Source organism: Vanessa atalanta, chromosome 2 (genome assembly GCF_905147765.1).
Source record: "Vanessa atalanta chromosome 2, ilVanAtal1.2, whole genome shotgun sequence".
In the NCBI taxonomy this organism is placed as follows: Eukaryota; Metazoa; Arthropoda; class Insecta; order Lepidoptera; family Nymphalidae; genus Vanessa; species Vanessa atalanta.
The window spans coordinates 10,355,609-10,379,834 of NC_061872.1; the positions used below are offsets into that span (position 1 = coordinate 10,355,609).

General features: G+C 30.7%; 3 protein-coding genes and 1 non-coding gene across 6 annotated transcripts; 3 read left to right on the forward strand and 1 right to left on the reverse strand.

The window, feature by feature from the left end:
* Trnat-agu lies at positions 1-74 on the forward strand. The gene has a single exon. It is a non-coding gene; the product is annotated as a tRNA-Thr (tRNA).
* A 3,808-nt stretch (positions 75-3,882) lies between these two features.
* LOC125070016 (choline transporter-like 2) lies at positions 3,883-17,747 on the forward strand. Of its 3 annotated transcripts, none has more exons than XM_047679695.1 (13): positions 3,883-4,241; positions 10,400-10,522; positions 10,669-10,832; positions 10,929-11,124; positions 11,340-11,560; positions 12,510-12,675; positions 12,803-13,028; positions 13,647-13,827; positions 14,949-15,081; positions 15,636-15,789; positions 16,134-16,425; positions 16,671-16,896; positions 17,314-17,746. In XM_047679695.1, exons 1-13 carry the CDS (start codon positions 4,226-4,228, stop codon positions 17,412-17,414), a joined length of 2,199 nt encoding a protein of 732 aa, XP_047535651.1. In that variant the 5' UTR covers positions 3,883-4,225; the 3' UTR covers positions 17,415-17,746. The 3 variants fall into 3 exon arrangements, with proteins under 3 accessions (XP_047535651.1, XP_047535659.1, XP_047535643.1); XM_047679703.1 differs by lacking the exons at positions 3,883-4,241; positions 11,340-11,560 and adding exons at positions 8,554-8,959; positions 11,860-11,987 and having other exon boundaries at positions 17,314-17,747; XM_047679687.1 differs by lacking the exon at positions 3,883-4,241 and adding an exon at positions 8,556-8,959 and having other exon boundaries at positions 17,314-17,747.
* Positions 17,748-18,018: 271 nt separating this feature from the next.
* On the reverse strand, positions 18,019-20,674 carry LOC125072658 (exosome complex component RRP4). The gene is made up of 5 exons (XM_047683312.1): positions 20,465-20,674; positions 19,950-20,187; positions 19,097-19,231; positions 18,695-18,880; positions 18,019-18,299 (listed from the first exon to the last, which is right to left on the reverse strand). Exons 1-5 carry the CDS (start codon positions 20,587-20,589, stop codon positions 18,084-18,086), a joined length of 900 nt encoding a protein of 299 aa, XP_047539268.1. The 5' UTR covers positions 20,590-20,674; the 3' UTR covers positions 18,019-18,083.
* A 355-nt stretch (positions 20,675-21,029) lies between these two features.
* Positions 21,030-23,960, forward strand: LOC125072261 (mediator of RNA polymerase II transcription subunit 18). Its single transcript, XM_047682810.1, has 5 exons — positions 21,030-21,338; positions 21,414-21,545; positions 21,682-21,886; positions 22,596-22,708; positions 23,189-23,960. The coding sequence occupies exons 1-5, from the start codon at positions 21,246-21,248 to the stop codon at positions 23,312-23,314; spliced, it is 669 nt and encodes a 222-aa protein (XP_047538766.1). The 5' UTR covers positions 21,030-21,245; the 3' UTR covers positions 23,315-23,960.
* The last annotated feature ends 266 nt before the right edge of the window (positions 23,961-24,226 follow it).

The following is a 24,226-nucleotide window of genomic DNA, read 5'->3' on the forward strand; positions in this document are numbered from 1 at the left end:
GGCGCCGTGGCTTAGTTGGTTAAAGCGCCTGTCTAGTAAACAGGAGATCGTGAGTTCGAATCTCGCCGGGGCCTACAAAATAAAAAATGACTCTCTATCTTTTATAATATTTTAAGCGATAATTTTCTTTTATATTAAATTGTAATAGTTTCAATCATATACGTCATTTTAAAACATTTTTGTCAGTTTCATTCCCAGAATATTAAATTTTGAGAATAAACAAACAATACATACTTAAATTAGTTATTGTATCGATAATCAATATATATTTATATATCGATAACATTCCATTTATTTTAAGAATGGTTTCACCATTGGAATTGTAAATAGACAATAGGAAACAATTTAATATTGTAAAACATATGTTTTAATATAGTAGTTTTTTTTAATTAAAACTTATAAATTTATAAATAGATACTATATATGCGAGAGGGTAGAATTTAAATAATCGAGCTAAGTTGTAACATAATTAGTTTTAAACTAAATGCTTTTAGACAGGTGCTCGTCGAAATGAATGAAGCTTGGGTCAACAGCCAGACGTGAGACAGGGATGCTGTTCGCTTTGTTCTTCCGACGCGCCATCCTCGTACGTTTACCCCAATAAGTCCTTTTATCGGTTATCAACTTCCACTTTTATTTTTCGTTTTAAAAATAAGTAACTTAAACGAAGAGAAGTAAAAACTATGTGATTAAATCACATGAATGTGTTCAAATTCATAAGGATTTTTATAAATTTAAATTACTAATACTTTAAAAAAAAAACACATCAGCTTTGCATGTACTTATTTTTACTTATAAATTCATTAAGGCGGAGCGGGACAATTACACCCGGTAAACAGCAAAGAAAAAGTTTAATCATCAAAATGTAATGTGTATAGCCTAATCCAACCACAAATGAACAAACGCAAAATAAACAATATTTAATTGATCAAGAATTTAAATAATCTATGATATTAATTATTTATCGATTTGGGAAATAATGTCATTTGAACGTCGTATAACTGTTATCGGAACTTTCCAAGTTAAATTAAAGTAGGTATAAATAGTTAAGTGGAATTGTGTTGTATTATAAACAAAGATATATTAATCAAGAACTGTAGAAGATGTTTAAACGTAACGCGACAACGGCGCACCCCTCTACGTTAAATCATTAACGGCGTGCATTACTGTGAGCGAGAGACAATCTTGAAACCTTCGCCTTAAAGACCTCCTGCTTTTTCCTTGAGAAGTTAAGTTAAGGCTGTTACTTAAAATCAGTTTCATAGTCCTTATATTACAAGCGCAATATTTGTAAAAATTCTTCTTCTGTCTGAGGTATATTAAAATAATATAACAATTAAGGTAAAATATAATGCGATAAGAAATCCCTAATTTATTAGGGAATTCCCTAAAAATTATACTATGATAAGTGTCCCTTCCCTGGTTAATCATTATTAATTAATAACATGCATGGATAGTTATTAATTATCATATTGCAAATGGTTGATATCGATTTACGATAACATTGGTTGAATTAATTTAATAAACATTGACTAGTCGCTATCACTTTGCATCAGTGATTAGTGTGTGTGTAAACGTTAAGTATCTACTTTTAATGATAATTTCTGACCTTGTCGCTGCAATGCATTATTGTGTACAATCATAATTAGGTATTTGTTTAATAAGAAGTTGCGTGAATTTTATTATAGATTCCAAACACATTTTTATCACAAATTTATGTACATGTCTACAACCTATTTCAACTACGAGACGAATAAAGACTAAATACAATTATGCCGTTTATCTAATTGATGCGATACCATCGGTCGAGATCTTAAATAGTGTATGATATTAATACGGATAAATTGCGTTGGAATCTCGCCGATGTTGTCAATGGTATTTCGGAAATAAAATAAAAGTGAATATTAGCAGATAAGTGTTATATTGTTGTATTATAAAATTTATGAATTAGGTTATTTTAATCAAGAACTAAAATAAAAGTGACACACGCATATTTGCATGGAATATGTAAATCTAAGATTTGTATATTTTGAATATTTCTTCGATTAAAATAGGCCATACATACGTACAACATATCTAAATTTATTGGTTAAATAAATAAAATAACGTAGTAGACTCGTATGCCGTGCCGTGATGTTTTATTTTAATGAACTCCGATAAAATTTATTTGTAAGATTAAGTTACATGCATTTAATCTTTATTGCTTCAACTGTATACAAATAATTTTATCTTATATACCCTGAATAAAATCCCTATTTTCAATTATAAATACAAAAAAATTAACAACAACAATTTTGATTGTTTTACATTAATTACGTTTTATCAGAACGAAAATATCCGTATAAATAGGTCCTGTACACTAAAAGTTAAAATAAGCGTTGGATTTGAAGATGAGTAATCGTATTCTGTTACCACCTATCTTTATCATACTAGCAAGACTATTAATAATTACGCATAAATGTATCTTAATGATTACTCATATAAGCCGATAAATTATTATCATCATAGGGTTCAAGTAAGCAGTAAGTACACGAAGTGCCTCGATAGTGTCATAATATTGTCCCGGGAATTTAAATTAAAAGCTGATAACTGATTAAACGATCCAGCTCGTTGATTACTCAATGTTTTTATTCAACGGGTACTGGATGTGGATATTAATTGAAGTTAGTAGGTTTGAATCTGTCGTGTAATTTGGAGTATTAATCTCATGCTCGGTGAATCGTGAATCTAAATCCAACACAGATTAAATTGTATTTACTAATTCGCAAGTGAACCCAGAACAAAACTCCTTACGCAGAGAGTAGCTGATCGTTGTCTATAAATTAATCGGTATTAATATTAAAATAAAATATGAATAGCACTAATAATTAATGTCATCTGTGGTATTAATGATATTTGGAAATTTTTGTAAAGTAGTACTCACTACGTACGAAGTGAAATAAATGTTATGATAAACACTAGACTCGATGTTTACTAAAAACTTAAACTAATGAAAGAAATATATTATATCTTTGTGAGACTAAAGAAAGAGAAGAAGATTTTTTTTCCATTTTAATATCCATTTTTGTACTATAACCTACAGACTTTATAATACACAGATAACAAATCTTTTACTAGTGGGAACTACGTTGCTCTAAACATTCTTTGCTTCGTATTCGATCATTGTTTAATATCTATTAAAATATAACTATATTTAGAAAATCTGTAGAGAATTTGAATGCTAATTAATATTGTCTTAAATTATGTTTACTTTTCTTCGGAAAGTCGCTCTAATACCTATGTAATAAACAATCCAATATACATACATCATAAATAGTAATAAAATCATATACTTAGTACCAAAGTATTATAAACTAATAAATTATAAGATAACACACATACCCCATTTTTATGATTTAAATATAACAATACTATTGGGAAATACCATAATAAGATATAAAAAAATACAAATTGAAGTTATATACGAATATAATGTATATACTAACATTATAGTATATATTCGTAAAATTAAATACTTATACATATGTATGTAATGCTTTACGTAGGTAATTTTAAAGTTACATTACACGTATATTCGTTATTTTTACACTTATACCTAACGTGAACAATATACTTTTACTTTTAACTTTTACTTTAATGACAGGTTACATTCAAATTCCGTTTTGTAATTATATTCTTGAAGAACATAACTTTTTCTTATTAATCAGACAATTTTTACTTAACACTGCAGTCTCGTCCTCGAGCCAAAACAGCAAAATTGCCTTAATTGAGCTTATTGTGCTCCAGATAAAGCGCGGTTACTATTTACACTGTACAGTCAGTGTAATCCACAATTACACACTGCTCCTTTGTGTTTATTCGTTCTTAGTAGAATGGAAACGAATGAATCAGTTCACATCGGTCCCCGATGCTCGATAGACGGGTGACTCGTAGTGGTGCAAAATATGATTGTAAACTTTCACTTCCCAACGTAAACAAACAATGAATGACGTGTATAATTTAAGCAAAAATTCAATATAATGTTCATTGTTTGAAATGATAAGTCAATTAATATCTAAATTTAAACAGTGGAATTGCTAATCGTTAGTGTATTTTCCCGACCGTCGTTTGAAAATATCTCGCTGTGACCAATTTGAAGTTTTATATAGTTTGTGTTACGTCTCCGTGTCGCCTTTTTTTAAATATTGTTATTTTATGTGCTGATTGAATCGTTTGAAAATAAACAATGGGAAAAGATTACGGTAAGTTTTGTGGCTGCATTTAAGATAGATGCAATGAAGGTGCTTAAGGATTTGTGCTAAAATAATTACTTGTACGAGGTATGAAATACGGTAGATGTAAAAATATACAATTAACAGGTACATAATACCTACGATATAAATGTAATTTAAATTATTCGATAACATTGCTATCATATCCATTACAACTGGTTATCAACGGGGTTTACAATAAATCCTTGAAAATGTTCCAATAATAACACTTGTAACAACCCAATAATTCAAAGGAACTTAAACAGAAATTATAACACGCAAGTGTAGGTAATAACGAAGGTTAGATAAATTAATCTAAAAATCATTAGGTATAACAAAATTGGATACAATGTTCGCATTATTAAATAATATTAAATGGATTATTAGCTAAAAGTATTTTATAAGAAAAAGTGCAATAAGTATGTGTAAATAATTAAAAAATAATATAATATTAATTACATCGACGGTTATTTATATATTTTTTTGTTTTTTTTTTTTCATTCCAGTAGGTATCCCATCGATATTTTTACGAAAACAAAAACCGTGTTTTCAAGAAGTTATTTAAAATATGTATCCGAAGGGAACCTGTTATGATATACTTAAGTAAAAATTTTATTTTGTTTATGTGTATAAAATTATGTATTTTACTGAGATTCATTAAGAGTTACCAATACATCAATACACATTAATGATTGTAGTAATTTAGTATGGCTTGGTTAATCGTATTTATAATTGCTTTGTGTATTTCCAACAATTAAATATAAAATTAAAGTGGTTTAAATATTTTGTTAAGATAGATCTATAAAAGGGCTTCTTAAAATCCTCAAGAACATTGACCTTTTAATATATTATATACGATTGGAGTGAACGTAAGCAAAAATATAGTCCTGACTCCAGACTGTTTATTTCAATATTGAGTAACACAATATTTTCACCCGCGTTAAAGGTTCCTGCTCCGCCTCCTTGGTCTGGGGCTTGATGTAAAGTAACGTTTAAGCTTTATTATATATCCTTAATATTAATTGCAAAATAATAAATATTCAAGCCCGATATAAGCATACGATTAGTGCCCTAACAAACAAAAACAATCAACAAAACGAACCACACAAATCGTGTTTTGTGGTGATGGTCCATTTGTTACAAGGCGTGAATTTTAACTGATGATTCTGAGTTCAAACCCGAGGCAAGCACTACTGAATTTATGTCAGTGCTTAATTTGTATTCAAAATTCGGTGCGGTGAAGGAAAATATCGTAAGGAAAATCGTACGTGGTGGATGGGAGTCTACCACGTGTATCCACCAAGCATTGGCCCATCGTGGTGCAAGTAATTTCCAAACCTTCTTCTCAAAGGGGAGAGGAGGCCTTTGCCCAAAGGTGGACATTAATAGGTTATTATTATATTTTATTAAGAAGGGACCTGAGAGGTATTACATTTTTGTGGCAATAAATCACTGATTTAGTACTTAAAATTTCTACCTAATTAATATAATAATCAGTTTTACACAAACTCCTTGTCTTAAAGAAGAATAATAAGGAAAAGAAATGATTAGGTAGTTAGGTACAATAATTAAGAAAGTTGTAATAACTAATAGGAAAACAATGACGACCTCCGTCTATGTTGTCTTGGGTCTGGGTGTTTGTGGTACCGTCGTTACTTCTGATTTCCATAACACAAGTGCTTTAGCTACTTACATTGGGATCAGAGTAATGTATGTGATGTTGTCCAATATTTATTTATTTATTATTTATTTATTATTACCAAAGGACAATATTTTACCTTATTTTTTATTTCATTTCATATCATCTGCTAATTATGCCTGAATATCTAGCTCAGTTAATTTTGATGCGGGCTTCACCAATGGGGATTTAATCAATGATTTAAATACAATACCTTTTGTTAGATAATATTAGATACCTATATACATGACTTTATTAAAATACAAAAAATCAATTGATCACATTTTGTGTTAAATATATTTTTAAGGAAAAGTTCAATTAGTTTTTTTTCCATTTTCCCGGACATATTGCGAAACCGAGTCAGTTATCCGATAGGGAGTAGGTAGCATTTATTTGCGCTCACGGACCACGGCTCACGTAACTCATCAATATAGTGACCGCGTCTCACGCGCAGACATAAATAAAGTTTCGTCAGCGTGAGCTCTACATTTCGTATTACTACTATTCACCGGAAAATATTATTCTTCGTACATAAAAATACTAATTTCTTTCCTATATTTTGCTTAAACGTAGTTGTTTGTTTTGCGTGAATAACACTTCTCGGAACTCATAATTGGATTGTCGCTTCAGTCCTAATCGCTTTATACTAGTCATGTGCTTCGCTGTAACCTAGTTTTGCTGCTACAGGTCTTACGTTCGAACAAATAATATTTAAAACCTACTAAGAAATAAATGCATCTTTACTTAATGCGGTAGCTATTCATCTTTACAACTGAGTGCTGACGTCCGCCTACGCAACATAAAATGATCTTTACGCTTTATGTAGCCGAGGTAACGAGTAAAGAAGACAGTATATTTTGTGACGTTAAACCGTGCACATATTCATGTTTCCGTTCGGAGACTTTAAAATTTACATTGATTTGTGTTATTAAAGCTGTCCGAACTCGGATAAGTCTAGTTTAATTTATCTGAGTTCACGATAAGTGTAATTTGTATTTTAAAAACGACATTGATTTTGATTAAATCGCTTGTATTATTTTAAACAAAAGTGATTGCTACAAAACTGTACATAGTGATATACTTATTCAAACAGTGTACAATGTATTTCTTCCAATTGTATAGCATTTATTCGTACCTTTAAGTATTTACGGAACAAATATTTACATTTTGTATTAGAAAAATAGTAAAATGTTTTATTTTATTACGAAATTATTGTATATAAAATATAGATATAAATGTATTTTATCTGGTCGTCATAATTACTCGTTCATTATCAAATGCTGATCGATATTGATACTGGAATGCAAGTTTATGAGTACCTAATTATTTATCAAAGCCGTAACTCGACAAGGCCAAGGCCAAAAGAGCGGCTTCAGCGCTAATATGTAAATTCCATGGTATCTAAAACTAAACCTCAATATTCTATTTTTGATTTACTGATTATGTAGGTAATAAAATAGCTGTAGTTAGTCAAGTCAATTATTAATGGCGCCAATCGTAACCAGTTACTTGTATAATTTACCTTAATCGGTGTTATTGTTACATACTTTTTTAACTACATAAGTGTACTTCTTTTCTATTACGTAACCTAGGCATTTCAAAGTGCTTGTATACAACCTGGGACTGTTGTAATTTATATTGAATAAAATAAAGTATATACAAACTTAGGTAAATAATTGTTGGTAGCTAGAAACTTATATTCATCATCAATCAATTATAACTTTCCACTGCTGGGCAAAGGCGTCATATCTTAAGGAGATGGTTTGGAGTGTAGATTGGTGGATGTGGTAGAAAACAAAAATGTTTAACTGTGATGTTTTCCTTCACCGCTGAACGATTTAAAGCGCAAATTAAGCACATGAAATATTATTAAATGCTTGCATCATCATAAAAAAAAAGATTACCGATAAGTATACTGTTAGTTACTAGTATTATAATCCTACTGGTACTTACTACGTATTTATTCAATTTTAACCGTGCCGTGCTCGAAGTTAGTCCAAGGGAAAAAACTCCCTACAACTCTATCGATGTCGTATTTAACAAGTAAAATCTTCTTTACATTTTTAATAGAAATACCACCTGTATGTATAAAATAATAAATGAAAGAAAACAAACAGGATAGACATCTGTTTTTTTCTTTAGTGGAACAAAATTATAATAGTGTCGAAAAACGCTTAGCAACGACAATATAATGACATCACCTAAAAGTACTTACTTTTATATCCAAACAAGGAAGTTTGGAATGTGTAATTATTAAAATTAACAATGTTTAAGTGAGTATAATTTAAGATGAAGTAATTTAGTAACGAGTTATATGACCAATAATACAGCGTACTTACGGGATGTTAAATCTGTATGTTGGCTGAAATTAAAAAATCACCCGAGCAAGTTCAGTACCCCTAGGTATTCGTGTGCGGGTAGATAAACACGAAAATGGTTTGTTAAAAAAAATAACGCACCTACTATTATCACTAAATCCAACTGTAAATGATTACAAACATCTTGCTACTGTTATTATATTATGCAAATATTTTAATATAAACATGGGTTTCTTACACAAAAAAAATATCTATAAAAATATATTTGCTTACCTGGTACTTACCATTTTAGTTGTTCGTTTTTATACTTACTAGTTATTGAAGTAAAAAAATATAGCATCACGCATTATGTTGCTGTAATTTAACTCGATGATGGCCTCACTAAGGTTGACGTTTTATTTCTCTGTTAATTTGTGAATCTAGTATGCTACGTATGTTTAAAATTTTTGGCTACATTAACACTGAGTTAATTCCACTTTTCTTTATCAAAATTGCCCATTCAAGATAAGCAAGTTACGGACATTTTATCTGATAAGCGTTAGACACAATGAAGATACTAACCGAGTGAGAGAGACGGAAAATGAGCACGCAAACAAAGCGTAATAGAAAATTTACGTTAACGATGTATCATGTTTTATTTTTGTATATAATGTTTATGAAAGTTAAGTGAATATTAACCAAAATGGGTTGTTGTGTTCCACCAAAAGAGTCAAGTAAGTGCCCAGCGTATTACTTAATATAAATAATATATTCTATTAATACAAAAAGAGATCGATCATACCTTTCAAAAATATATTCTAATCCCTCAGCAGTAAGGTAACATTTCCGATTAGCTTAACTACCTGACTAACATTTCACACGTAACCTTCGTGACACGGCAGATAATAAATATTCTACTTTTTTTTGGTACTTCGTTAAAGACTTCTTCCTTGATCCACCGTTGTCTCGAGATATGTCGGAGCTGCGAGAGCGAATCCCAGAAACATTCGCGACGCGTTTACACAAAACGTTGATCAGAATATGGGAATAAATGGACTATCGGTATAGATAAAAAATCTATCCACTAAAAGTTTCTAATATTGTAAAATAGTAGAATCTACTTTACGTATTTTTATAAGAATATTTATTCAAAGGATGGTCCCATTCAAATTCCAACCCAACAAAAGTAAATACGTTAATAAACTTGCTGTATTACTAATCGCAACTATTTTAAGAGTAGGTACAGTATGATATGTCTAGCTCAATTATCTTTATATTTAGAGCTTCATTATACCCTATTCCAATCTAAGAAGGAGTATAAATAAACAAACCATTAAACAAAGATATACAATATATTAAGCACTACAGACAGTTGTTAATTAATATATCTTCATGTACTATTCCACTTCTCTACGTAGATCAACTTTTTTTTCACTTCCTAAATTCTAATCTGAATCTGTTTCTATTAGCAACATTCAAAATTACATGTCTTCGCAAATCCGTAATTAATATCATAGAATATCATATTAGTAGTAGATTTTAGGTATAAAAAGAATGTCTTTTCTGGGGCTTCGAGCAAATTCGGTTCAGTGGTTTAGCAGTAAATGTAGCCGTAACAGGTTTAGTTGTAATAGGCAGACAGAGTTCATTAGGCATTTTTAATATTAGTATAGATTGTACAAATTATTTCGTCACAACCAAAGACTTCTTTTTCTGGTGTATATCTAAAACAAAGTCTTTTGTAAAATTAATGAATGTTTTCGGTTATAAATTAAAATAAAATAGTTAAATAAATAAACGTTAAAATATATTTTAGATGTTTCTCTACCATTTTATGCCTACTTACTAAAACTAGTTTTGTTTTAAGTTTAGGTAAATGGAACACAAGGTATTAGTCACAATATAATGACTGTACAACTCTTTCCGCGACTGAGGAAGTAATGAGGTTGATAATACCATGCAAATTTATCCCTGTTAACCAAAAATAAATTTATAAAACTTTAGGCTTATTTACACTCTATATGCACAATAATATATTAATTACATATCGGATATAAAGGAAGTGATGAAATGAATGCTCAATATTATTAAGGACAATTTTTGTAATTAACGAATACCTATTTTAAGATAAATGTACATAAGTATAATAATCATTCTCCATATCCGTTCTCCAGGGGAGCCGATACGTTACGATCCCACCTTCAACGGGCCAACACACAATCGGTCTTGCACGGACATCGTCTGGCTAATTACATTCATCCTTTTCCTCGGAGGATGGGGATACGTTGGATACTACAGTAAGCTATATACTTATAAGAATTAACTAAAAATAAATCCTCCTTCAAGTACCTATTACATACTCTTGTACAGGACGAGAATTACTTTATAAAATATACTGTTTTTTTTTATGATTATGATGTAGTATTATTCACTGATTGTCTAGGTATGACGAGGGGGAATGTCGAAAAACTTTTAGCACCCATCGATTCGAATGGTCGACGCTGTGGACTGGACTCGGGTCTTGAAGATAAGAAGTATCTATTGTTTTTCAACATCGCGAAATGTTTAGCTCCCGGCACACCCATAACTGGATGTCCTACGACGCAAGTTAGTAATAACTTATTTCTTAGCCGTATCATGACATATAGCTAATATAATTAACCTTATATTAGTATCTACATCTATTTTCCTACTCTTTTATAGGTTTGCGTATCGCAATGTCCTAGTAGAACAGTTTTATTTGAAAAGGAGATCAGACAAAATCCTGCTATATTTGATCAAATAAAAAATGACATGGTATGTACAGACGGTATAAATGTTCAAACAATGACAAGTTCTGAAGCTCTTGAACACATCAAGAATGAAAAATGTACCAGTTTCGTGCTGCAGAGTCAACCAGGTATATTTTGTATACTGTTCTTATCGATTGTTGTGATGTAATTGTTTTTTGAACCTCTTTTTAATACAACAACTTATAATCCACTAATTTAATTTGACGAGCCTGTTGTATATTTTATCTTTTGTGGTTAAATGTGTGGCATGGTAATCTCCGTGAACCATTATTGTGCCGCTTAATCTAACCGACTGCAAATCGACGAAATGATCGCGCTCCAGTTTTATTTCGCTGCATCGGGGACCTTTCGACGCTGCAATGCAAAGATTCGTCGAAACCAGTACAGTCACGAGACATGTTAAGTGACGAGACTTGCGTCCGTGACCCGAAGAAGGCGCAGAAGTCATTGCTGAATAGCGCCACGGCCCTCGATTCCTACGTGGGGTGGATCGCTGCCAGCTGGGTGACGTTCTTCACGAGAAACGAACGCGATACCCATATTGTACGTAGCATGTGGCTCGAATCGTTGCACGTGTTGCATTTATCACTAATCTACCCAGCATGTGTCCGAGCCAGATACTAACCTGAATGTTTTTGTAACTATTTAAACCCGCCCCATTAACCGATGTACTATCGAATTAGCATATATATGTTGTCAAACTAAACATTATTTATAGCAAGCGTATCTTATAATCGGGATGATATTTTTGAAATAACTTTTTAGCGTATGTGTATGCTAGTTCGTATTAAGCTATAATCAAGCTATCATATAGTCTAATGCATGCTTGGTATACGGAACAGTGTTGGGACGGTGCTTTGTTAACGTCACGGCCGCAGTGGAGCTGTTGAGGGACTTAACAAACGGTACCGTTGATCTGGCGGAGGCACAGGTGCTCGAACAGCTAATCCAATTACTAAAATCTAATCAGGTAGGTAGTACACGCACCACGTACATATTTACTTAGTCAAAACATATAAACAGTAATATTAATAATGTAATTATAATATTGTAGATTTAAAATTGTAACCATTGTTGCATGACTCTTAATAATATTGTCACTGCCTAACATCACCCCGTTACGTAATATATAATATCATTAGTTCATTAACATATTAAGAAAAAATCATGAATCGATCCTAAACCATTTTCTCACTTCATTTTCACATAGTAAGGTAGTTTAGACATCATCTAACATTATAAATATTTTATTCAGGTTTACTTTAACATTGTTTAATAAATCATATTTTATCGATTGAAAATATTTACACTAGTTTAATTAAATTTCCCAATTGTTGATTAATCACAGCTTTCGAATTATGACTTATGCGAAGCGGTGGTTAATCAATTATACAGTCTAAAAAATCGGCTAATCTCTCAAAAAACGTAAAATAATTAAATACCAAATGTAACATAATATAATGATCCAATTCCCTGTGGTGGGTTGGAGCAGCTGTCGTCGCAAATAGTGCAGGACTTGGTGCAGTCTCGTTGGTACATGGCGGGCGCGCTAGTCGCTGTGGTTCTGGTTTGCTTCATCTACATCCTCTTGCTGCGCTGGGTGGTTACCCCTGTGGTATGGACCTCCATCGCCGGATTATTCGCACTTTTAGGATTTGGTAAGTCTCAGCCAAACTCAACATTTATTTTACTGCACTTCATCGTTTGGGTCAAGTGAGTGGGTGGTAAATCGTTTATTATGTCGTTGTTTGCAATTATAAATATTTTATTTGTATCTCATTTCAGCTATTTATTTGTGTTACAAGAACTACGAGTATTATAAGGCAAATCCAGTCGGCCTGTATCAAACAACAAACCTAAAGGGCTACGCGCAAAGTATCTTCGCCAAAAGTGAAACGTGGCTCGTAATACTCATAATATCAGCCATCGTATTCCTAATACTACTGCTCGTGATTATTTTCTTGCGCAATCGTATAGTTATTGCAATCGCACTCATTCGTGAAGGAAGCAAGTAAGTAAATACAGCATGTTCTTTAAATTCACATGTAACGCGTATTATGTCATCTTAACACTGGATTTGCTTAAAATTAGTAATGTGATTGTAGAAATTATTAACGACTCGAAGGTTATTTATGCCAACATGGAACAGGATAGAACAAACTTTAACGACATCTTTCATACATGTTCAATGTCATACACATTTCAAATTCATACTCACTTCTCGTACAAATTTGTACTGTATAATTCACCCTTTTCTTCTTGAGTCTATAACTATTTCTGGAGAGTCCTTCAGCATAAATCCTAGTCTACATAGGCTTCTGACGTACTGTCAAATATGTATAGTCGAACTCTTGCTAATCAAAGACAATGAGATTTAGACATAGAGAATTTAACTACTTTTACTAAAATGGTATATTCGTGACTTATATGCTTAGCAAGGTACACAAGTAATAAGTCTGGTTATAAGAGTTTTAGAGAAACCTAGTAAGTAAGTAATGCTTACCACTCTTCAATTTATTTATTCAAAATATTAAACATAGAATAAGACTTCGTACTCAAAGTTCTATACTTTCTGTACTTTGTGTAAACAATGTCGCATGTTCTTAGAATATCGTGTTTCAAATTACAGAGCAGTAACAGCCATCAAATCTACAGTCCTGTTCCCTATATTTCCTTGGATACTGCAATGCGGTATTATCGCTTATGGGGTATTAGTTCTCATGTATCTCCTGTCGATTGGCGAATCGGCGTTCCGTGTTGTAAACCTGAAGAATGACACAACGTGCGACTGCGGAGGACTCTATACAGAGGTGCCCAACATTTTGATATAATTAAGATCCTCTTCGAATGAATATTTTTTGGCGAAATCATCCATAAACTGGTACTTTTGGGTGGTTTGTGTGAGATTAACGATTCAATTTAATTATATTCCGGCCTTACTCTGCTTTTACATAGTCTTTTATTAGGATATTTTTCAATATATATTTTAACTTTGATATTTATCCCTCCACATTCCTCCATATTTATGTCGTAGGTTAATATTAAAGATCGGATCATTATCGAAAATCGTTGATCCATTGCAAAAGCCCTAATTATCTTACATATATACGGCTCGGACGATTGTGAAAACCTTCCTTAGATTCTCATTATCCGGTCCTTTGCAAATCGTCATAGAATTTTCGAAAGTATTCGATTCGTCCGATTATCCTAGGACACATACTTTACACATAGATATGTATATTACTATAGTTGTTTTTTTATCATTTCCGCCACAGGTACCACTTCTATATATCGTTAGTCTTCTTAAATACTTATTCCGTATTCTATTCATTCTCCTCGCCCTTCAATTTCATCTCAGCAAGGCCATTCTAGGTATATATATAGTTTTCATATGTATGTGCCTTTCATTCGTTCTTTGAGATGCTTCTACAATGACAATCTGGGATCTCCGCAGATTATATCTCTATATTTATGTTGATGTGTATATGTTCATTATGTTTATTGAGTACATTATGAATCACTGTTATATTTTTATTCACTTTATCTCAGGCCCGTAAGATTTTGTCTTTCAGAGAACCTATTTAATTTTATAGTAAAACTTGATTAGACCGCGTCATTGTGCAACTTCATTGTTTTGTGTTCATCTATATTTTTAAACATGTGTATATTTTCTGGTGAACTATGAAAATATTATTTTATTTATTTAATCGATACACCACAGCATTTGAAATATAGCACTTAAAACAAGAATATGATAAAATGAGATACAATTTCAAACACTTAATAGGTAGGTATATTCAGCATTAAATTATTATTATTTAAAATATTTTTAATAGTAATCACATACATATTTTGAAATAAAAATCGAAAGTAGGAATTGTTATCGTTTTTTATCTGAGATTATATGTTAACAAGATGTTAATAATTTCAGGAAGGAGTCGCTTGTAATCCCGCAAAATTTATAAGTCAGTGTCACGATACGAGATCCGCTCTGCTACCCTGTCAGTTGGCCTCTTGCCACTTCACCGGCATCGATAATCCTTACAGTGTTATATACATGCAGCGTACGTATTCATTGAGTTGTATACCTACACATTCTTAATTATCTAGCTTATATGTACAAGAGTTTTTCTGGTATTATTCGTCTACCTGTTTTTAAATTATAGTATAGCTTTCGACAGAAATTTGTCTTTTAATTTTACTAAAACTAACATGATATTTTACAATTCTCTGAATAGAATTCGAATTAAAAGTTAAATAATTAATATGCGATTAACTGATCGTTGTTGTTATAAGCCTACAATACTGTCAAGGTTCTAGGTTTGATTCCGAGTCGGACTACTAAAAGTTATTAGGTTTAACTATCAAGTAATTAAGGAAAGGTATCCGTAGATTTATTTTATCTCCTACCTGAGTCAGATTGCCACCACCATCTTCAGACACCAGTGCACATATGTGTGTGCAGACTTCTTCTCTGTATAATCTCTTGGTTTGTCTTCTCGGTTGGCGGCCTTTGTAATCATGTCCTCTGAACGAATGCTTCGTTCAGATGACATGATTACTGGTTTGGTTGCCTGTACACATTTTATCGCAATATCTAACTTTTGTTTGTTCTCAGTTGTGAATTTGCTTGGTTTCTTCTGGGCAATGTTCTTTATCAGTGGCGTCGCTGATATGATGTTAGCAAGCACATTCTCCACCTGGTACTGGACTTTCCATAAAAGAGATTTGCCGTTCTTCACTCTTACATCGGGAATATATAGAACATTTAGGTGAGCGGATTACAAACATTCTTACAAAAGTCAAGGTCGAGGTCAATCAATAAGTTAAGTGTAGTGTCTCTATATTACAACATATTTTTGCATTAGAAGCATTACTAGTTGAATCTCAAGAAAAAAATCTACCACCGGTTCGGAAATAAACACTTCAGACCAGAGATTAACCGTCAAAAGAAATTCAACTCAATATTAAATCTCTTTGAAATTGAAGACTTATTCAAAACTCTAGAAAATTTTACCAAATGCATAAATTTCTAAATTAAGGACATGGACAAATAGGTTTCGATTACCTGAAAAATATTTTTTATTATGAAACTAACTTGCTCCATTCTTTTCAGATATCACTTAGGAACTGTGGCATTTGGGGCTCTAATAATTGCCATCGTGCGAGTTATCAGGGTCATCTTAGAGTACATTGACCATAAATTGAAGAAATTCGACAATCCCTTCACGCGGTGCATCATGTGTTGCTGCAAATGCTTTTTCTGGTGTTTGGAGAATTTCCTCAAATTCGTGAACAAGAATGCCTACATCATGTGCGCCGTGCACGGGAAGAACTTCTGCCGGAGCGCCAACGACGCCTTCTCGCTGCTCATGAGGAATATCGTCCGAGTTGTCGTCTTGGATAAGGTTCGTTATTTTAATTATTAAACACGCTTTATGATATCAATATATATACACACTGTAAGAAACTGTAACAGCTCTTTTATCCGTTCATGCAATATTATTAAACAATATATAGTTTATATATATATAGTTAGTACATTTTTGTGAATAAAATTACATAGATTTGTTCTTTACGTGTCTTTACTTTACCGGCTTTCGCGTTTCCATTAAAAATACTTTTGCTTATGTGTTTCTATTATGTTTTCCAGGTGGCAGATTTCATTTTCTTCCTGTCCAAGCTTCTTATATCAATCGGGGTCGGATTCGCGGTGTACTATTTACTGGAGTGGAACTACGTGTACGAGGTGACGAAAGGCGAGCGCTTGCACTACAACTACGTGCCGGCCATCATACTCAGCGTTGCCACTTATCTCATATGCACGATATTCTTCAACGTATACTCGATGGCAGTGGATACGTTGTTTCTATGTTTCCGTAAGTTTTTTTTATATTAATAATTCGTATATTTTACATAAGTACAAATAAAATTGCATATTGTACTAATATTATGAATATATTTTATAATTATACCAGATAATATTTAAGTATTACTCGGCAATATTCGTGTTGCATTAAAAAAAAAACATTTTATTGAAAATAAATATCACAATCAGCAACGTTATCAAAAGTTTAAGGGAAATAATATTTAAAATTAAAATTAGTAACAACATACAACAAAAGTAGCGCTGACCTTTCTATTAAAATTGTCGATATTATATTTCAATGGCCCCGTTGACATATCGGCGCGAGAAACATGCGATGATTCATTGGTATGATTTACGTATTCATCGGTACAACGATGTTAGCCAATTCAAGGCCTTAACATTTTGTGATGATGCCTTCTTGTTACAGTTGAAGACTGCGAGCGGAATGATGGTTCACCGGAAAAGCCGTACTTTATGTCTAAAAATCTTATGAAAATTCTGGGTAAAAGAAACAAAAAAGCGATATAAGCAAGTGCCAAATTATTGTTCCTCGTTCAATTATATTTTGATTATTTTCTAGATTTAGGAATTTTAATTGATGTCAAAATTTCGAATAATGTTATAATGAAAACTTATTTTCTGTAAATCTGCAAGGAGAAACATTTATAAAGACTTTTAGCCCCACACGGGTGATGATTTACCTAAGAAATGTAATATTTAAGTTTTGGAAGTAATTTACTAATAAGTTATCATGTTTGTATTCATGTATTTTATAAGGTTTTTATGTGAGTAATCGTTAAAAAGCTATTTATATTGAGTGCCAGAGCAATTACTTTTATAAATTGTCTGATTTTCTACTTGTGGTAACAATATTTTTTATTAAACATATTTCTATTGAAAACTTTCTTTTATTATATTTATCTTTTATTTAATTGTTTTAATAAAATATGATATCTAGACTAGAGTGTAACTGTCATACTGCGAAAGTACGCGATCAAATGGACCCATGAATAATATTTAGTCAAATTAATCTAGCTAAATTTCTTTATTCGGCAAAAAAAAAACCACAATAATTACTCTAAGTTCTAGCAATTCGGGGTATTTACATTTTATTATAGTAAAAAATGAAGAGTAATGTGAATAAAAAAGAATATTTATTTTTACCTTAATATAATAAATGGCTAAAATTTTACTAAACTATTCTTCCATTATACTATTCAATCTGTGCTGCGTTAAAAATGCAATGTCAAGCATAACTTCAGGGTCCAGGAGCTCCTTAACATCGTCATACCTCAGACTTTCTTCATAAGCGAACATTATACTTGAGTCATCCAGCATCATTTTTGCAGCTACCAATGCCGCCACACAGTTTTTTAATCTCGCCATTATTTCTCTATCTGACCTATTTATGGGCTGTAAAAAATAGTTTCTTGAAAATGACAGTTTATATGTTTTGAAAATCCTTATTTATATAAAGTTAAGTTATGCTCAATTGTATATTTGCAAAACTTAAATGTAATAAGTAATTAGAGGGAAAGGTACATAGTTCATTCTTTTTGCTTTGGTTTAAAAATAATTTGTACATTTTAGAGTATAGACATAACTTTAAAGTTATCAGCAAATATTTTTGTAATAAAGCCAAGCCTTTGCAAACTTTTAAATAGCAGTTGATTCTAAAAAATAATATTTTAACATTAATTTTAATAGGAAAATTTACTCAAGGTCTTATTTTCAATAGTTTACGTGATGAGTTATTGGTCACATATTTGCTGATTTCCAAAAAACAAAGCTCTTAATAAATACTATACCTGATGTTCATAATTTTGAATTTCATCTTTATTTTCTCCAATAATAACATTCTGTTGCATTGGGCTCATCCATATAAATCCATTATTACCAATTATAATTGCAATACCACAAGGTAAGTTATGAAAGTGATTTTTACGCCGTTTGATCAACGATGGAAAAACTTTCATTAACACTCCTTGGGAGAGCTGAAAATTAGGATTGTTTAAAATAAATATCTACAGTCCAAAAAATTAAGTATTTAAGTCTCTCAGTATACAGTATTTACCAAAAAAATATATCATATAAGAATACCATTTCCAAACAAAGAAAATTGACAAATGAATAGCTTCTAAATTAGATAAAGATTTGAAATGATAAATAAGTGCTCTCAAATGTTAAGATGAATTATTAAAAAATCATACCTTGCCATACTTCAAACTCCTTGTGTGTAATGACAAAGAACCATCAGAAAAAACACTCTGCACTTCTGCACTTATTAAATCACCTTCTTGTAAGTGCTTCCGCATCATTTGTTCATCTTCTGCTGATCTGCGTCTCTATAAAGAAAATCTCCTCCATATACTTGTTTTCAAATTAATAAAATAACAACTTCGATTGTGATTTTTAAAAATCAAGAATATTTCCAACATATATATTTTTTTTTTATTTATTATGGCAAAATATCTCCTACTGCTCTCTGTTCTCTCTATATTGTTATTTTTATTTTGTCAGTCAATCACAGGAGTAAAGATGACCAAAAACTTTGACCTTAAATTGACATGATACCATTGGCCGAGAGTATGAATAACTTTGGAATGATGAACTTTGGAAGTAAAGTCAAAGTGGATATAAGTAATTAAAACAAATAGTGTTTGTAAATAAAGATATAATTATTAACTGTTAGTAAAGTATAACATAGAAAAAATAAATATATACTATTAATATAAACAAAAACTAAGATAGGGTTTATAGTTCAGAATTAAACAAAAAATATATATATTATAGTGTTGTTACATGATTATTATACTGTAGTACAACATATTATATTTATAAATCTGAAGTAAAAATAATTTTGTGGATTGTGAATAGGTTACTTTATAGGTAAGGAACTTGCTATAGACATTTTATCTGTATTACCTTGATTTCATCTGTATTAATATTATATTAAAAAGGTATATTATAAAAAATATATATGAAAAATAAATATAGTGATTCAGAAATCAAACAATCCTAATGTCAAACTAGACATTTCAATAAAGAACAAAACTTACTAACCAATTCACCTCCAGGTAAATTAACTGAAGACAATTGCAAAATTGAATCCAAACGAGAGTTGGTTTCTATTTTCCACCTCTTTTGTTGTACTTCTAAAACTCTGCCGACCACAACATCACCAATTTCACCAACATATCTACTTTTTAGTGGCCGCACACAAATCAACTTATTCACTTTTTGCATTACACCAGCAACTGATGATTTAATACAGTCATCTTCTACATATGTCCCATGACCGCTGTAATCAATAAACAATGATACTATTAAAAAAAATATTAGTAAATTGTGTATGTGAAACGGTGACTTATTACAGTATTATAGATATGCAACTACTTCTATGGATGTATCTTGTATTGACTCTAGAATAATTGTAAAAGGTGATTATTATTAATAATATTGTGTATGCAGCCTTTTTGGTTTGAGCTTTTTGAGTTTAAGAAAAATTATTAGTGGCACCGTGACTGCCTAAAGTTTAGTTATTTATTTACATATATTATTTAAAACAACGCAATTACCGCATAAAATCTTGCATGCCACTGATAACCTCTCCCGGTGTATAAAATCGTGGTAAATCATTACTTGATGCAACACAGTGATTAACCCTTTCAGAGGCTAATCTAATTGTAACGTGCCCATTCATTTTAGTATTTGGTATATTGTAAAATCTTAAATTATATTATATGAAATATAAATAAACAATAAAAACATGTAAATTGTAATCTCTTTCAAAGTGGCATTTGACATATAACAACTGTCAAGCTAGGTGTAGGTAGACTTTATTTATGGATGAAGTATTTCGGGTAATAAATGGGGCTGCCATTTTCATAGACTTATTAAAAAATGTCGAAAATGTGTTTATTTATAAACTCAATATAATTTCTGTGATAATTGTCTATATGTTGATGTAATTACCATTGATTTAATCTTTAATTAAGGTTGTCTTAAATTAAAACTAGAATAAAATGTATGATAGATTGCCATTGTCTATTTAACTCAAAGAAAAAAAAAATCATTGGCACACCTATAAAGATGATAAAATCCACTATTTAACTATAAATTTAAATTTGAATTGACTTTTTACTGTCAAAAGTGTCAAATACCAATTGTCATTGTCAATGTAATATTAATAAATTTGAGTTTACTAATTTGTGAATTCAGTTTTCATTTAATTAAAACTGTGTTATATGTTTATTTTAATAACCTCTAAGTATTTGTCTATATAGTTATGGTATACAGCGTTAAGAACTCTAATATACATTACATATTTTTATAAGATTACAAGAAATAACAGACACAATGGCTGTGAACGCTGCTCCTATAACAGCGACCGACAGTTTATCCCAAGCTTTAAAAGCAAACATTATACCTAATCAAGAATATTTATTACAAGTTAGTATTAAATCTACTTAGTATTCTATGGCATTTGTTTAAAACGATAATTCATATTTTCCTTCATTTTATTAGGGCTCAGTTTTAGATTCGGCTGTAGAAGTTCTTCTACACCGCCTTCGCGGTCTCTGCGACAATGTTGATGCAGGTCCAGAAACGTTTGATGATCAAGAAGTTTGTTTTAGCTTGAGAGATCCTAATCAGCAGGTAAATAAATGAACAAATCTGTTAGCCCAGTATGACTTATATTTTTACTAAATCAAAATTGATTTACCATTAAAATTTGAGATGTTGCCAGACCTAGATTTCATTAAAAGCTTTGTTTTATGTTTGTATTTTTCAGTCAACACCATTAACCCTACGTGTAAGGAAAGCTTTAGATGCAAGAGATATGCCTTACCAGTTGAGATATATTGGACAGCCAGACTTGGGAGACAAAAATAGACCAACTGTTGTGCGATCAAGCCTTGACATAGCTTGTAGTGGAATGCTCATTGAATTCCTCAATGAATTAGGATGTCGAATTGAATTTGAATATAGTGTTAAAGGTAATATAGTATAATAGTCAAGTTAACTGGCAAATTTTCTTATGGGTAAGCAGATAGTCATTGGTGTAAGAAATATGAATTGTTTCTTACAACAATGACTATCTGCAATCCATAGAAGTAAGAAGTTATGTTTTTTGTATCTGTAATTATTTCCTTCAAATTGAAACACAATAAAAACTTAGTACTGCTGTGTGGTACAGTACACTAAGTAGAATGAGTGATGAGCACAGACCTGCACAAAGCACTATCCCAAAATCTAAACAACAATAATGGTTTGAAATTGCTTTTTGTATTAGTGAATGGAGAAAAGAATCTAAAATGGCATTGTTTATCATTCTTTCTCACACCTTATGTCATCTATACTCACACAAAATTATTATAAAGTATATAAATTTAACCACAGTATTATTTTATAATAACCTAATAATGCATGACAAATTGCCCAATTATAAGTCTATACCATACATTAAATAGTTAAAATTAGTTATAAATAAACCAATGATAGAAAGTCATTAGGTCAATTGAAGAATTCCAGGTGAATGTTAGTATTACTTTTTTTACTAATTGTTCTGCTGTTCTAAGTGCAGTTGCCATTTTAATTTTTTTTCTCTATTTATTACTTTTTATATAAAAATAATTATCTAATAAAAGCAGAAGGTTCTAAATGTAATCTAATTTATGCTCTTATTAACACTATTTTACTTTTCAGGCTACATGTTTAGAAAAGGAAGAATGAAAATAACAGTAGCAAAGGTGTTCAAAATATCTCAGAGTTCAATGCCTCCAGAGCCTATCTCACAAAGTTACCTTGTGGAACTGTCTGTATGTATTATTTCTTAGTTACAAATTATACTATTTCTTAATGTTAACAAAGATTGCAGCAACATCTTAAAAACCTTAAATCCATATGAATATGCATACCAATGAATACTAAAAAATATGTTTCTAAACAAAGCAACATAATGAGGGCTACTTGTAGCTCACCAACTGTGGCCACTAGCAAAAAAGGTACTGTTGTTGAAATATTTGCTACTGCCACAAGGATGATAAATTTAATTTTATTCTATATAATTGATATAAAATTAAATCAAATTATTAAAGTATATGTCCCTTAATATATTAATTTTAAATATATTTTACCACTAGCCATGGGTCACATGGGCCTTTACCAAAAGATATGATAAAGATGACTTTGTACATTTTTAAGTTCTTATGGATTACAATAGTCTGATAACAATTACTGTTATTGAAAAATATGATATATTTTTTTCAAATGCATATTTTATTAATTTATAATTATAGGTATTAGCCCCTCAAGGACAAGATGCTATTGGTGAAGATATGCGTGCATTTGCAGACCAACTGCGACCACTTGTCCAACTGGATAAAATAGATTATAAACGACTAGGTCATATGTCAGTCACATAGCCAATGTTTCTTACTTAGGTAGGCTTTACACTGATTATTTTAAAACAAAAAAGTTAAGTATAAAGCCTGCCTTAGTATATTACAATAATGTACCCATTCCAAATGGGAAATATTTTTGCAGATACATCTAAACAAACATAATATAAACTAATTTATAATTTATTACTCAATATAAATATACTTTTATATTTTTTTGTACATCTTGAAACATAAACTTGGAAAATTGACAAAGCTGATGTACAAGAGGTGGCAATGTTATAGATTCAAGACTAACTTAACGCAGATGAAAAATTTATGGAAATGTATTTCTTTATTAATGTACATTAAATTAATGTCTATAGTCAGAGCTGTTAGGTTATATAATTAAAAAAAAACAATTATGTATTAAAAATATTTCCATTAAAAATAACATCTTGGAAAAAATAATATTATGTCAACTCTTCTAACATGCAGTAGTCATCTGTCATAACGTTATTTGTATAATAAAACAAAATAGTTTTTTTTATTTTGGAAAAAAATAATGTAAAAATTGGTACTGTTAGTTACTCTTTGTGTTATTTTATAAGAGATGCATACTTTAATTAGTCAAGTTACATAAATACAATAGGTTAACACAATTAAATTTTAAATATGAACATTCTTAAACTGTATTTTATATGCTCAATAATTATTGTAAGAAATAAAAAATAAAGCTTTCAAAAACCAAAAAGATATTTTTAAAGTCACAATTGTATTAAACAAAATCTGGATTTTTCTTTGAATTCGTAATTGTAAATTCATCTTCACCGTAGTCATAGTCTTCCTTCTTCAATCCATGAACATAAGCAAAGTTTCCAAAATATAGACAATTCTCGTAATTTATTTGAATGAAATCTGAAATTAGAAATGTGTTGTTTTGAATTCAAATTACAG